The sequence below is a fragment of the Pinus tabuliformis genome, chromosome 1_1 (genome assembly GCF_031772625.1).
Source record: "Pinus tabuliformis cultivar Carrire ecotype Pingquan chromosome 1_1, CPIR1, whole genome shotgun sequence".
Lineage (NCBI taxonomy): Eukaryota > Viridiplantae > Streptophyta > Pinopsida > Pinales > Pinaceae > Pinus > Pinus tabuliformis.
The window spans coordinates 693,364,934-693,380,206 of NC_142297.1; the positions used below are offsets into that span (position 1 = coordinate 693,364,934).

General features: G+C 36.6%; 1 protein-coding gene across 1 annotated transcript; it reads left to right on the plus strand.

Moving 5' to 3' along the window:
• Positions 1-12,716: 12,716 nt before the first annotated feature.
• Positions 12,717-14,105, plus strand: LOC149215316 (uncharacterized). Its single transcript, XM_089391075.1, has one exon. The coding sequence runs from the start codon at positions 12,888-12,890 to the stop codon at positions 13,959-13,961; it is 1,074 nt and encodes a 357-aa protein (XP_089247201.1). The 5' UTR covers positions 12,717-12,887; the 3' UTR covers positions 13,962-14,105.
• Positions 14,106-15,273: the final 1,168 nt, after the last annotated feature.

The following is a 15,273-nucleotide window of genomic DNA, read 5'->3' on the forward strand; positions in this document are numbered from 1 at the left end:
CCATCGGTATCGGTCCATGGAATTTATTACCTGCTAGATTCAATACCTTGAGAAAAGAGCAGTCACCTAAATGGGAGGGCAGGTTGCCAGATAACATGTTGCCCGAAAGATCCAGAACCTCTAGATGCTCTGTTTGCTCACAAATGCAAGAAGGAATTTGACCCTCTAGTTTATTTGAGGCTAAAGATAAGAAATTTGAAGCATGCAACATCGTGCAGAATTCTTGGGGGACTGAACCAGTAATGTTATTAATTGACAGATCAAGTTCCCAAGGAAAGGCAACCACCGAACTTGATAGATGGCGAAGGCTGCCATTCAACTGATTACCTCGTAGCGCCACCTCCTTCAATGAAGTCGACGAGTTACACACCTGAGATGGTATTGGCCCTTCCAACTGATTGTACGAGAGGTCTATTTGCTCAAGCATGGGAAGATTCCACAACCATGAAGGAATGTGTCCCTTGAGGGGGTTCCTAGATAGAGCCAATGTCGTCATAGAATTTTGAGCCCTGAGGAAAAGAGGAAAGCTCTCTACTTCACAATAAGATAATCTCAACACATCTAACTGAAATGGTGGGTTCCAGTTGGAGGTGATATTGAAGGACAATTTGTTCTCGTACAGGTCAAGATGTTTTAGATTCTTCAGACTGTGAAAGTGTGTCTCTGAGATCGGTCCGCTCAAACTGTTGTGAGAAAGACTAATATTGGTCAGTTTGGACAACCATCCTAGGGAGATAGGGATTGATCCCGATAAAAGGTTGTAGCCCAGGTCTAGTACAGTAAGCGAGCGGAGAAGGCCTAATGAAGATGGAATCTTTCCCTTCAATTTGTTGTGTTTCAGATCTAGCTGAGCCAAGGCCGATAGTTTTCCTATAGAAGATGGCAAGGATCCCTTCAAACTATTGTTTTGCATATGGAAAAGGGTCAGGGTCTTCCACTGGCCCTGAAAAATCTGAGAAACATTGCCAGATATTCTATTGTTGTCCAAGTAAATTCTTTTTAGGCGAGGCATCTGAGAGAGTTCAAACGGAAGAGATCCGTTGAGACTTGAATTGGACATCTTCAAGGAAATCAAACTAGTCATATTGCTTAACCAACTGGGGAATTCACTGTGAAATGGGTTGCTATCAAGATGTAGAATTTCTATGGATGTAAGGTTTTGCAGCGAAGGGGGAATGGCACCCGTCAGGCCACAGTTCGACAATGAAAGTTTCCTGAGCTGAGAAAGGCGACCTACTGACAGTCCCCATGCGGAAGACATCGCTGAGAGGTCGACTCTGTCAAGGGAAAGGTGTTTCAAGGCTGTGAGATTTGTAAGCCATGAGTGGTCGGGACTTTCCAGCGTAAAAGCAGAGGAAGAGAGATCGAGTACTGTCAAGCTAGAGAGGTTTCCCAGCTGCCGCGGAATGGTGCCTGAAAATCCCGCTTTAGAGAGGTTAAGGTGTGTTAATTTCTTCAACAGACCCAGCTCTTGGGGAATAGGTTGGTCCTTAAAATTATTGGAGCTGACATTCAAACTCTCCAAATCCCTTAATTGAGAAAGAAAGAATAGTGCAGGACGGAACTCACCATTCAGACTGCAATTATGCACATCCACACCAACCACATGACCGGTCCGTCCGTCGCAAGACACGCCAGCCCACTCGCAACAATTAATTGAAGCAATATTCCATGAAGCCAATCGTCCAACAGAATCATGTAGATGGTTTTTAAAATTCAAAAGAGATTGAATTTCTTGATTCAAACAGCCAGTGTCGCAGTAAACAGACTTCAATATAACCAGGAAAATTATGCAACAAATGAACACCTGGGTAACAAAACTGAACAAGCTCTTTCGCATGATACCTGTCAGACGCCATTCTTGTTTCAAGGGTCTGCTTCTGCAGTGTTGCAGGCTGCCTATTTTCGACATCATAATCATTTTTTCTGGGCGCCGGGATGATGGGTCCTCAACTATCTGCTTTAACAACACTAATTAAGATTGTACTCTTTTATTCTTCACGAAAAAGGATATTCAAAGAGAACGTATCATTGAATAAAAAATTATTTTATTAACCAAAAAAAATTGGCTTATTTATAAAAATAATAACAATCTTATAAATTAAGTCAGCGATATAAATTACATAAAGTTCACGTAAACATTATTATATAATAAATATCAAAATTTTTACTTTTAAATAGTTTAGTCTAACGAGTATAGCTAAGAAAATAATGGAAATTGTATTGTACTGAACCCATTTCAATATTCACAATACAATTTAAATACTGGAGCATTCTGATTTTTTGAATTTCTTTTCCTCTTATTCTCACAAGAAATATGTCATACAAACAAATTTGTGACATCTATAGACAACTCCCTAGACTCTTAAACATTCATATAGAAATCACTATATAATAGACATCAAAACATTTATTAATAAAATAAAAATCATAAAATCTAACTAAATTATAATATTATTTTAATTTAAATGATTAATATTAATTATAAAAAGAATGAATATATTAGTGTAAAACATATATATATGGCTAACAAACATTCATATAAGCATTACTATATAATAAACATTAAAACATTTATGTTAAGTTACATTTCAGATTCCTAAAATAAAATAAAAATCATAAAATCTAATTAAATTATGTGATTCATATCATTAGTTTCAATCCCACTTCTTCACCCTTGTGAGCATCACCAATAAGTGCTAAGTGGACTATTCAAAAATCATGAGAAATTTCATTTCACTAGTTTCGATCTCACTTCTTCAACCTTGTGAGGAGAGCATGACCAATAAGTGCTAAGTGGACTATTAAAAAATCATGAGAAATTAGTTAGTTACGACTACCTGTCATGGAAATGGTCATAGATGAATGACTTACTTAAAGCAGTTGAATCCGGAAAAATGATATCTAATATAATGCATTGGGAAAATTCTTCAATATTTAAAAACTTTAATTTAATTTAAATTATTATTATTAATAATTATAAAAATACTTAATATAAGACTTTGAAACAAATATATAATAAGATTCTTAAATATGGAGATTTATCCCAACCTTATTATGGAAAGTATTAATTTGTAAAGAGACTTTGTTACAATATCATTGGCAAATATCATGACTTATCAATACCACATCTTCAAAAACTATAACTCACTTTATATGGCACTTGTTTATATGACAATTTCTTAAATTAATTTATTTAATTAAACCAAAAAAGACATAAATCTTCATTTTTGATGTGTCGATATTATTATGGATATTCTACAAAAATAATCTATACCAATTAAATTCTTTCTATTCGCCTAATAATTATTAATTATTAAATTGAAATTCTATTTTTTTTCAAAGTAAACCTTCCAAATACATAATTAAAAAAGAGACGATACTTCCAATTAACCATCACTCATTTGATTTCTAACCTTATTATTATATAAAGATGGCGGTGATTATAAATTAAAATTTTAAGATCTTATATTCATTACTTACTTTTTATTATATGAAGGTTAAAATGATTTGTATTTTATATTTTTCTTGAGAAAAATTTGTAACTTCCTATTAATAATAGAAATAAAAAGTTACATTAGCAATCAGTCCTCTCGTTAAGAGGCTAAAAAGAAATCTAGTTGTTTTGAATAAAAACCAACCCAAAACTATATATAAAAGATTGTTTATGTTCATTGGCATATTGATCAAAATTGTTACATATACATTGCATGTATGGTACATAAATAGAAACTAAGAGCATGATAACCATAAAAAGGAGGGAAAGAGTCTAGACCCTCCTCAACTACAACTAAAATATGTCTGTGATGAAAAATTAATAAGTTTAGATAGTTATTAAATTGCAACAAAAGATGTATGCTAAGAGTGACATTTTGTCCCATTTATGGGTTAAGTGTTCTACCAATCTCTAAGAGCATGTCAAGTGCCTTCTTTGATAGGGAATCTGCGTCAAAATTATCTTCCTTGTATATATGGAAACAATAAATATAATTAAAAGCTTGCTTTAGTTGTAAAATTTCTTCAAGAATAGGAATTTGTGTGTGATTGTGTCATTTTTGTGAGTTGTTGAATCAATTAATAAGATTTATAGAATCTCCAAATACTTGAAGAGATTTGCAATCATGTTCTAGGACCTAGCACATTAGATGTTTTAAGGAAAGAAGCTTTGCATAATTGTTAAACCCCTGCCTAGTCCAATTTTTTACTTTAGGAAACATTGGGTACTTAGGTGAAGGACTGGGCCACCCCCACATATGCTTTCTTCATTTGATGCCCCATCAAAATATGACCATGCCATTTGGGAATTTATTTCTTCTGCAATGATCATGTGAGGCATTTTAATAGGTTCTTGCTTAGGTAACATAGCATAGATTTCTCCAACTTCAGTTGCAATAAGATTTGGGATAAGTGACATTTCCCTAAAAGTAGCCTTGTTTCTAGCCAACCATACTCCCCAACATATATGACGGGGGGATATTTCGAAGAGTTTCATCCCGAGATGATGTCCACTAGCTTCTCCAAGCCTCAAACAAACTTGCCCCTCTCCATTCCATATTAAATCCCAACATTTGTCTACTCTTAGCCCAGATGCTTTATGGGAAATGGAAAACTAAGAACAAATGAAGAATTGATTCTTCAACATTTCTACACAGAGTGCACCATCCTGGCCCTTATTTTAGGCTCTTTTGGAGATTATCCCAAGTTGGCACTTTGTTTATAATGATACACCACATTAAAATCTACATCTCAGCTAGGAATGTAAGGTTCCATAAGGGCTTCCATCACCATTCAAGGTTGATCACCCTTAATTTATCCTCAATATGACGACTATAACCTATTTTGTAGTGTAAATCCTGAATGGACTGTGTGTCTAACGTATATTCTTTGTCTCTAAGTCTAATATGAAACCTCTTTAGCACATCGATATAATCAACCCATATGCCAACATGATCATCATGAAGATTTAGTTGAATTGTTGATTTCCAATGTGCTGACGAGAAGATATTTTGTGTTTCGTCCCTTATTTGGTGCAGATGAATGAAACCCTGGCCATTTAGAAGAGTCACCGTTTCATTCAAAAGTTTGAAGATTTATGAACAACCTGTCCAAGGGTCTAGCCCAATTCTCATTTTTTCTCCATTTCCCACCCTCCACGGTAGGTTGCTTACAATGATATTAAAAGAGTCATTGACTGCTTTCCAGATGACTAATGAATTTGGTATCATTTTACCTTGTCTTCTAATCCAGTCATCAAATGAGAGGGGGAAGATATATTTCCTTGTGACCACTGTTGTCTATAGGCTATATGTAGATAGGAGCCTCTAACTAACTTTCACAAAAAGAGTCTTTGCAAACATAAGAATGTCCTTAAGGCCCCATTCTCCCTAGGATTTTGGGAGGGCCACCATTTTCCAGGCTACCCAATAATGGACATATTCTTCCTTTGATCTAACCCATAAGAATCTACCACATAGTTTTCATATTGAGGCTAAAATTTCTTTTGGGACCCATGCGAGGGCCATCCAATAAACTGGTATGGCCTCCAACACGAATTTAATAAGGACTAATCTTCCACCTCTCGTCAACCACTTGAAGCTCTAGTGTTGAAGTATTTTTTCCACCTTGGCTAGTAATCCCAACCAATCATTTTTTTGGTAAGAGTTTGGTTTTAAAAGGAAACCTAGGCACTTGAGACTATCCCTTTGGGGATGATTCTAAAGGATTTTTTTTTTGCACCCTTCTCACCTTGAATTGAGACAACCCTGTCACTGATAGTATTGATTTCTGAACATTTATTACCATACCTGTGGCTTTCTAAAAAAGAGTGAGTGCTTGTTTTATGGATACCAAGTCCTATCTAAAGCCATTGCAAAAAATTAAAATGTCATCAACAAAAAGTAAGTGGGTGGTGAATAATTTTAATGCCACTTTGATTCCATTTATCTCTCCTCGCCTTTTTTCTTCTAGCAGAAGTATGCTTAGCCCTTCAACTTCCAATAGAAATCAGAGGGGGGACAGGGGACAACCCTGTATCTGACCTCTCTAGCCATCAAAAAAGTGGGAGGTTGAACCAGTTATTAAGACAAAAAAAGAGAAATTATTTATATACCCCATAACCCAATTAATAAATGGCACATTAAATCCTAGATGAGTAAGACTCATGCAAATGAAAATCTAGTTGATCTAGTCATAAGCTTTAGACAGGTCTGATTTTTCCATTACCCACTTTAGCTTTCACATTTTGATACTATACAATCCTTCTTGGGCCACGCCAATGGCTTCATGGATCTGCTTGCCTTCAAGGAACCGAAACTGTTCTCTTGACATGTTTCTGGACATGACTAGTCTGAGGGGCATTACTATTCTCTTGGCTATGATTTTGTATATGCAATTTCATAGGGAGACAGGTATTATTCATCGAATGATTTAGGCTCATCTACGTTTGGGATAAGTGCCATGAAGGTAGAGTTAAAGAGGTCATAGATTCTCCTTGTCTCGTGGGAATCCTCTACAACTTGCAAGAGTTCATCCATGAGAAACTAAGAAAATCGTAGATAGAATTACACCATCCATCCATCTAGCCTGGGGATTTTTTCCTTCTACAACCCTTCGAGAATTGTCTCCAACTCCCCTTTTGAGATAGGCTCCATCAACTGTTTATTTTCATCCTCCTCCACAAACCTAGGAAAATAATATGTTACTTGGATGACCTCTGCAATGGAAGCTTCCTCTCAGGCCTTGAATAAATTTTGAAAAAAAGCCTTACCGAGTGACGCAAGTTCACCAAAATATTTTTCCTTTCTCCCATCAAGATATGGCATTTCCCAGTTTGTGTTTGCATTCTTTTGAATTTTGGCATAGTCATGAAGGAACCTAATATTTTCGTCCCCACCTTTTAATCACATTGCCCTGCTCTTTTGCCTCCATTGTTCCTCTTTATTAGCCAATGATTCCCCCTTGGAGATTTGCAGTTGCATGATCCTTTACTTGATGTCCACAGAATCATATCCTCCTCCTGTAGGTGATTCTAGCCTCTCCAGTTCTTGTTCAATTGATTTGAGATATGCTTCATCTCTAGTCTTCTTCTAAATAGTCCATTCAATGGAGGAATTTTTTTTCCTTTTTAGATTTTTTACGAAGTGATAGGTTGGGGAAATTTCCATATCATCTTTGAAAGGAATCCATGTTTTGTTTATGATTTGAGTATAACCTTCATCATCCAACCATGAGGGGCTGAATTTGAATGGACTGCCAGGTTTTCTGTTCCCCCCTTTAGTTCTAAAAAAAGTAGATGGTGGTTAGAAGACCCCCCATACCAATCTATTGTTGGAGTAGAGGTATATTATTAACGAAAGTTCTAGCAAGGAGGAATTTTTCTAGTCTCTTGGACACCCTATCTTCTCGAGTATGCTTGTTCTTCCATGCAGGTTTGAGTTTGATTAAGTTAACATCAATAAGGCGTTTGTCCGTGAAATTGAGACTAAATAATTTTTCCATTGGGTCTAGGAGAGCTTGGGGACCCCATATTATAGAGGCCCCTAGGTAAAAATTTATGTCCCCCTCCCCTCCAAGAATTAGGTTATCCTCCTTCATAAAAGATTTGTCCATCAGTTTGTCCCAATAATCGCCTCTATTGTGACAACGCCTATAAATGTTTATTAATCTCAGGTCCATATTCACGTCAGTTGAGTAGATGTTTATCCCCAGGATATTCTTTGAACCCAAAGTGCTTGAGATTTTGATATATTTCATATTTATTCCCATAGCTAATCCCATAGTTCAACCTCTCACATCTAGTGAGAAAAAGTACCAGCCTAGGAACATCTTAACCAAAGCTTCAATTTTTAGTCACCCTGCCCCATAGTTTCCTGAAGCATGATGATATCAGACCCAAAGGATGAAACAAACCTTATTAATGCTAGTTTTATTCGGGAACTAGTTAAACCCATGCAATTAAGAGAGAGAGAAACCATGAGGGAACTGGGGTTGGGATATGCATTGCTCTAAGCACCCCTTCGAGGGATTTATGTTTCCATTCATCAATATCTCATTGAGATTTTATTTGTGCCTTGGAGAGATGTGATTTTCTACCTTTGGATTTCACATTCCCTAGAATGGTCGGGAGAGGGCCCAAGCCTCCCATACAAGCAGATGGGCCCTCTTTTGGAACCTTGGGTCTTATGTTATAGGGAGGGTATATAATAGGGTGAGGGCCGGACACAGTCGCAGAGGTTGAGGGGGTAGGATTCGATGAGGCAAATATGATAATGTCATCAATAGGCCTAAGAGATGAAGCCATTAAGGATGATATACAAGTGCTTACAACAACAGGCCTAGAAGGACCAGGCACTAATACCATACGAGAATTGATATTCAAATAATAATTTGAACAAGGAGAGAAAGGTTTAGAAATACCTAAAGGAGGAGAGGATTTGTCTTCACGTGTGGCTGACTCACGCAATCCCTATTGGTTCTTTTATTTGCCTTCCACCCTTGAACCGCTTCCCAACACCATCTTTTCTCCCTGTTGAGCCTAAGATTCCTTAAATTCATGTTAAGTGGGGGCCTTCTGACCAATCTCTCACGATCCTAACTTCCGACTACTTTCATGTTTTATCCCAAACTAAGAGCTTGATTTATTGATGCCCATAACAACTAGAGGGAAATTGCGAGCCAAATGTTCCTGAGTAAGACCTTGACGATAGGAGAAGGGTAAATCCTTGTAGTCAACTTGTTGGCTATAATTGCATCCTTTGAAATTTAGCATGATGTTGGGCAACAACCCCTCTTTGAGATCCAATTTGTCAAGGATTCTAGAAATAGTTCTGGTTATGGATGTATTAAAAGACATATCAGCCTCCTGGAAAACCCCCAATTTATTCTCGATTGCATGAAACACATCTTTTGTCCAAAGCTAAGGGGAAAGAGTTGGTAATATTACCCAAATTGGTACCTCTTCCACATTCTCCCTCCTCGCGTCAAAGAGAGGGTTCCATCATTTTAACAGGACCGTTGACCCAAATTTCAACATGAACCAACCACTTGTAAGGATAATTACCTCGGCTTCTTTGCCTGGAGTATCATCCCATGAAGCATGTAGCCACCCATCTATTTGTTTTGCTTTAAAGTGTCTTCTCAATGCCCTCCCAACCAGAATGTGCTTTGCCACCTCCATGGCTGAATCCAGTTGTATATCTTTCCCTAACACTAGGTGCTTGTCATCCGAATTGGTTTGTATGAACTTCCTTTTTTGTCAGTTTCACTCCTGCCTTAATACCTTCCCCTTCCTCAGTTCCAATGACCCTATCCACCACCTGTCGAAAAGGCTTGCGCCTTGCATGGCCCAGATCTGGATATTATGGCCTCCTGGAATTGATATTATGAGGATCAACTAACCCTTTCTCTATGAAAACTTCCCACGAAACTAATCCTATATTTTGTTTATGCTCTTTTGAGGTGTCCTCCCTCAACACCTCACAAATAGGCACATTTTACCCTCTCAAATTATATAAATATTCTTCGGGACATACCCTAACCCAAAACCTGATGGGTTTCATACCGACCCTCTTGTAGAGCCTCCTCCCTGAGAGCAAAATTGAGTGTTCCCTGACCATCCAAAATTTCCCAACCACAGACAAGTGAAACTCCCTTCTCTAAAATTCTGCTAGAGAAAAACAACTCAAGGCTTTGGGAGCTTAGCTGCTTCGAGTTATTTCTGTCCACGTGAGAAACCCTCGATGCCTGAAGAGAAAATGTTGGAGCTCAACCCTACCCATGAAGGATTAGAAGGATTAAAGATATTAGATCTTACCCTGACACTGTTATGGATTATGTCTTTGAGCCCTCTTGATTGTTGAGCAAACTAAACCTCTGACCCTATAGGAAATGAGGGTCTTGTGCTAACATGAAGAGAGGTAGCCAGGATCAAATCTGCACTAAGGTAGCCAGGATCACATCTGCACTGAGGTTGTTGTCTCCACCACAACAAACTAGGTTTTTTGTTTCTTTGATGGCTAAGGATTTCTTTCCTTCTAGAACACCAAGAGTTGGTCCCTTTAAGATACCTTGATCCAAACAAAACGAAGAGAATTGATCCATATGCACTGATGCTGAAAGCCAACAAGAAGTTTCATCCCTCTGAAGCTGCTTGCCAAGACGGTCAAATTTAGGGTCCACCTGTCGCGCCACCCAGAAGCCCTCATCCCTATCCAACACCATCGAAGTTGATGCCACATCCAAAAATGCAAGGCCTCGATCTAGCTAGAAAAATTACCTTTTTCAGGTTCTGCTGAGTGGGCTCCAAGCCCCACACCGCCAAAATATTATGTGGGTCGGGATCGAGGTCGACAAAGGCTTCTGCTTTTCCGTAGCAGTCTTCCATGGTCCCCTTCTAAGCTCTGAGAAGTCCTCCTCCAAAGACAAAATCCTAAACTGCAGAATTGTGAGTGAAGAAAATAAAGCAGGTTGACGGAGAACCTTTGGACTGTGGATAGGATGTTACACCCTCCCACATGGCTCTGACATTTTGACTAGCCACAAGACCACTGAGAAATTCCTCGATCGAAAAAAATAAATTGTAAAGCTCGATTTGTATTTTCATTATTATTTATGTTTTATTATATATGTTATAGTTGGTTTTTATTTATTTATTTATATTTGTGTTAAAAAAATGATTTATGAAAAAATGTAAAACATTAAAAATAAACTAGTTATAAACATATTATATAAATATAATAATTTAGAAAAAACTAGAAAAAACTCTATTTTTAAAAGCTTATTCAATATGTTATTTAACAATTAAATGGTTACAATACATATTACTATATACTTTATAATATTCGGGAAATTTTTCATAATACAAAAATCAAAATTAATTCACTATGTTTTTTTCTTCCACCTAGCAGTAAATAAATAAACATAATTAAAACTATAAAACATTTGTATTTTTCATTTTTACTAGATTAATAACTCAATACAACCAATAGCTTATTTTTTTCCCGGTATAGCAATATATTATTCTCTACTCCACTATAACATTGAAAAATTCTTTGATTACTTTTTGCTCCACTACAACATTACAAGATAGGTGTATGACATACAAATTGCTAAATTTTTTTAATTAAAATTGATAAGTATTATATTAATTTTAAATTAAAACTGATAAATAATATATTAAAAAACATTATAACATAACTAAAAAACAAGCTTATAAAATTTAGAGTTTTCACCATCCACAGAGAAAAATTTTCAAAGATCTTGCGATATTCCATCCAAAGTGTCTGTGAAGATGTACTTCTTCCCCAAAAAAAACATATTCTATTTTACTTTAAGAAACATAGAAATTAACAAAGAATGCCAAACACTTATAGCTTCCTCTCATCCTTCATTCAACGAAGGAGGACTATGTCATTCTGTTTCTCTATCATTTTTTTGTTGGTGCATTGTTTATTTTCCTTAAAATCTTCTTAGAGTGAGTTAATTGATATGTTATAATTTGAGATAGTTGATATTTTATGATTTGAAGCTATGTAATGAGAACTATTATTGAGCTTGATGAGAATATTTTGTAGCATTTTATATATGTAATGAGAACTATTATTGAGGTTGATGAGAATATTTTGTAGCATTTTATATTTTATTTCTAGAGACTATTTATTTCTTATGTTAAATTGAGATACCCACTATTGTTTCATTTTGTGAGGTACAATGTTGTTAATTTTCATGCACCATGGAAGCTATTAAGAAGTGGGGTTTTATTGCATTAGATAGGCTTTTGAAAAGCGCTGAACGAATCTTTTGTGTTTGTGAGAAAGGCTAAAGTGAATTTAACGTTATTGTTGATTTGATAAGATAAATTTGACTTCACTCTTATTCATAAATTCTATCATATCTCCTAAAATCTAAATAAAATTTAAAGTTAGTGTGAAAGTCTGACTCTGAGATTGATTCGTTCAAACTGTTATGAGAAAGAATAAAGTGAATTTAAAGTTATTCTTGATTTGATAAGATAAAATTGACTTCACTCTTATTCATAAATTCTACAATATCTCCTAAAATCTAAATAAAATCTAAAATATTTTGGAAAATCTAAATCAAAATGGCTAGCGGCAACTCCTGTTTTATGGCCGACGCTTCCATTAAACAGTGCATAAACCTGTCGGTGACATGAAAGTATTGCATGGTCAATCGTCTGCTCAAAGAAGTGGAGAACCGCACAGCCCCGGGTTACCAGAGAACGAGGGTACTCCAAACGTGTCCAATTGTCCTACGTATGGAATCCTTCCTTGAACTTTTGTGTTTTTACAAAATTGAGGCAGATCAGAGGGTTTTGTAGTTTGGGAAAACTTAAATCTCTCACCATTACCAAATCTAACAAAGTTAAATAGTTGTCCTTTTTTAATCGTTGATATCGTTCGAGTTGTTGAGGATTCTAGAGAGTGACAAGATAGAAAGCATAGAAGGGTTGGGTCAGTACTTAGAGAATTATGGTATTGGAACTGTTTTTATTCTTTATTTCTTAACATGGTATCGGAGCTTAGGCTGCGTAAAACTCCATGGAATTGTTGAAAATTAATACTTACATTTCATATTTGAGAAATTGGTTTGTGATGGTTGAGAAATTTTCTCAACCACTCTCTAAATTAAGAATAAGTTGGATCTCAAAAACTCTATTTAATAGAGTGATCTGAATGTAATCCGTGTGTGAGTGTGTTTACACATACACCATTTGTGCATAATATATGATTATACTTTTGTGATTGTGTGATTTTAGCTGTTTTTATCATGGTATCAGAGCACAGGATCAGAGGCCTGTGTATTGTGAGTCCAAATCCTTTTTTTGTGTGTTTGTTCATCATAATCGACATTGTTTTTATTTCTGTCTTTTAATGCCCGGCGCTGAACGCAAACGCGAGACAGGTATGCTGGACCTGGTAGAGAGCTATATATCTTCCATTTTCTCCTTTACTATGCCGCGCGACATTAGCAGACTTTCAGTTGTCTCTAAGCTCTTCAAATCTGTGTCCTATTCAGACGATCTCTGGAACAAATTCCTTATGCCTGGCTTTATCCAAATTGCTTATTATTACTATTTTTCAAACGGTTCGATGCCCAAAACTTCTTTAAACAGTACAAGTGATATAGCATCTGTGAATCTTTTTAGAGAAAATGGAACGAAAGGGGTGTCACCAATATGGTCGGATCTGAAGATAATGGTTGCAGAAGCGAAGAAAGTGATGGGAATTCGGAGCTTTCAGATATTTGTAGCTCAAGGGGTCATGGGATCATTTCCATGGTCGGCTCTATCGTTTGTACCCATGTGGCTGGAGCTCATTGGCTTCTCTCATGAAGAGACTGCATTTCTGATGACTCTGTTTACCATGGGGTGTTCCCTGGGTGGATTGTTTGGAGGGCGAATGGGGGACGTTATTGCCAGACGCCTTCCAAATGCTGGAAGGATTATTCTTTCGCAAATAAGTGCAGGTCTGGCTATTCCTTTGAGTGCAGTTCTGCTGCTAGTTATGCCTCGTGATCCTTCTACTGGGTTGGCACATGGCCTAATGTTTTTCATCATGGGAATCTTCATATCATGGAACGGAGATGCCACTAACAATCCCATATTTGCAGAAATTGTACCTGAAAAGGAAAGAACAACTATCTATGCCTTGGACCGATCATTTGAAACAATCCTCTCATCCTTTGCTCCGCCAGTGGTTGGAATTCTGGCCCAACATGTACACGACTCTAGATTCGAGGTACTTGCGGAATTAACAGTGGTTTCGTGGTTGGAGGTCCGTGGTCAAATCGACTGCAGTCTTTTGTTTCCGGATACCAACTACAGAGTGGTGTTTGTCCTTAAATTCAGAGAACATCAGTTTGGGTGGACAATGCTAGTTACTTTTTCAATTACAACGCCGGACAGAGAACAGATGGAAAATACATTTGTGATTATATTAGTTTAATTTCCATTATTATAAAATGTTTTGAAGAAATCAAGAAGTAGTAGTAAGGCTCAATATGGATGGTTGTCCAGATAGTATGGCAGTTGCGGATCTAGGGAAGGATCCCTCATTAGTGGTAGACGTGGTGGTTTCCTAATGAGGTTATGCGACAAATTGGGATGTTGTCCAGTAATTGACTTCGAGAGGTCCTTGATTCGGGAGTTGAGGAAGGGAACTCGGGAATCCAACTTGCCAACTACACCTTTCCGAGGGTTATGAGGCAACTTGATGGAACATCTACTGATAAGCTTGATTATTTTGTTATTTTCATGTAATGTAATCATTAAGGGGGATGTTGGAAATTAATGCTTACATTCCATATTTGAGAAATTGGTTTGTGATGGTTGAGAAATTCTCTCAACCACTCTCTCTAAATTAGGAATAAGTTGGATCTCAAAAACTCTATTTAATAGAGTGAATGTAATCAGTGTGTGAGTGTGTTTACACATACACCATTTGTGCATTATATATGATTATACTTTTGTGATTGTGTGATTTTAACTATTTTTATCAGCAATTAGCAGAAAGATGATCGGCGAAATCACACAAGACTCCAGAGTAAACAATAGAGCCCAAAAAGTCGAGGAGTAAGAAGAAGCCTCTGTTTTGAATAAACTAATTGGGTGAAGCCTGTTCTGTGAAGAAGACGAAACAAATCATTACCTCTCTCAGAAGATAGATCAGTCCGGGAAAACCTTTTTTTAAGGTTCAATTAAAAAATTCTGAGTGATCAACCAATAAAATCTCGAAAAAAAACGCTAACACACACAACCAAATTAATGAAAACTCCAGTAAGTCGGTCGAAGAATCTTGTCGTTTCCAAGCCGCGAAGGCCTCAACAAGTGCGTTAGTTAAATTCCCATGCCAGCACAACAGGATGCATTAAAAAGGAGAAACATCGATTGAAAGCACGAAGAGAAAAGTCAATCGCACTAAGAAGCAGGAGAAGCGGTAGATGTGTTACCTCGTGGCAGCAGTGGTTGTGTTATCGCCGTAAAACACAACAAGGTAGAAAAGTCTTTCGTTCTCTTTCTTAAAGAAACAACAAGATGAAAGGAGTGTTTTTAAAGGAAATTTGAAAGTTGTTTCAATTTTTTTTATGAGGCTTTATGTTATTTGAAAAAAAAAAAAATCCATTAAAAAGGCTCTCGTTCAAGATTGTTAAAAAGGGATTATTCAAAAGTTTTTAATTTGAGGGCTTTGTTGTTACGTAAAGTTTTATATAAAACTTAAAAAAACAAGACATTAAAAAGGTTTTTTTTTTAAGGGGGTG

Bases quoted from the DNA above. Each gene is read 5' to 3' on its own strand.
- LOC149215316 (XM_089391075.1), top strand. From the start codon at position 12,888: ATGCCCGGCGCTGAACGCAAACGCGAGACAGGTATGCTGGACCTGGTA.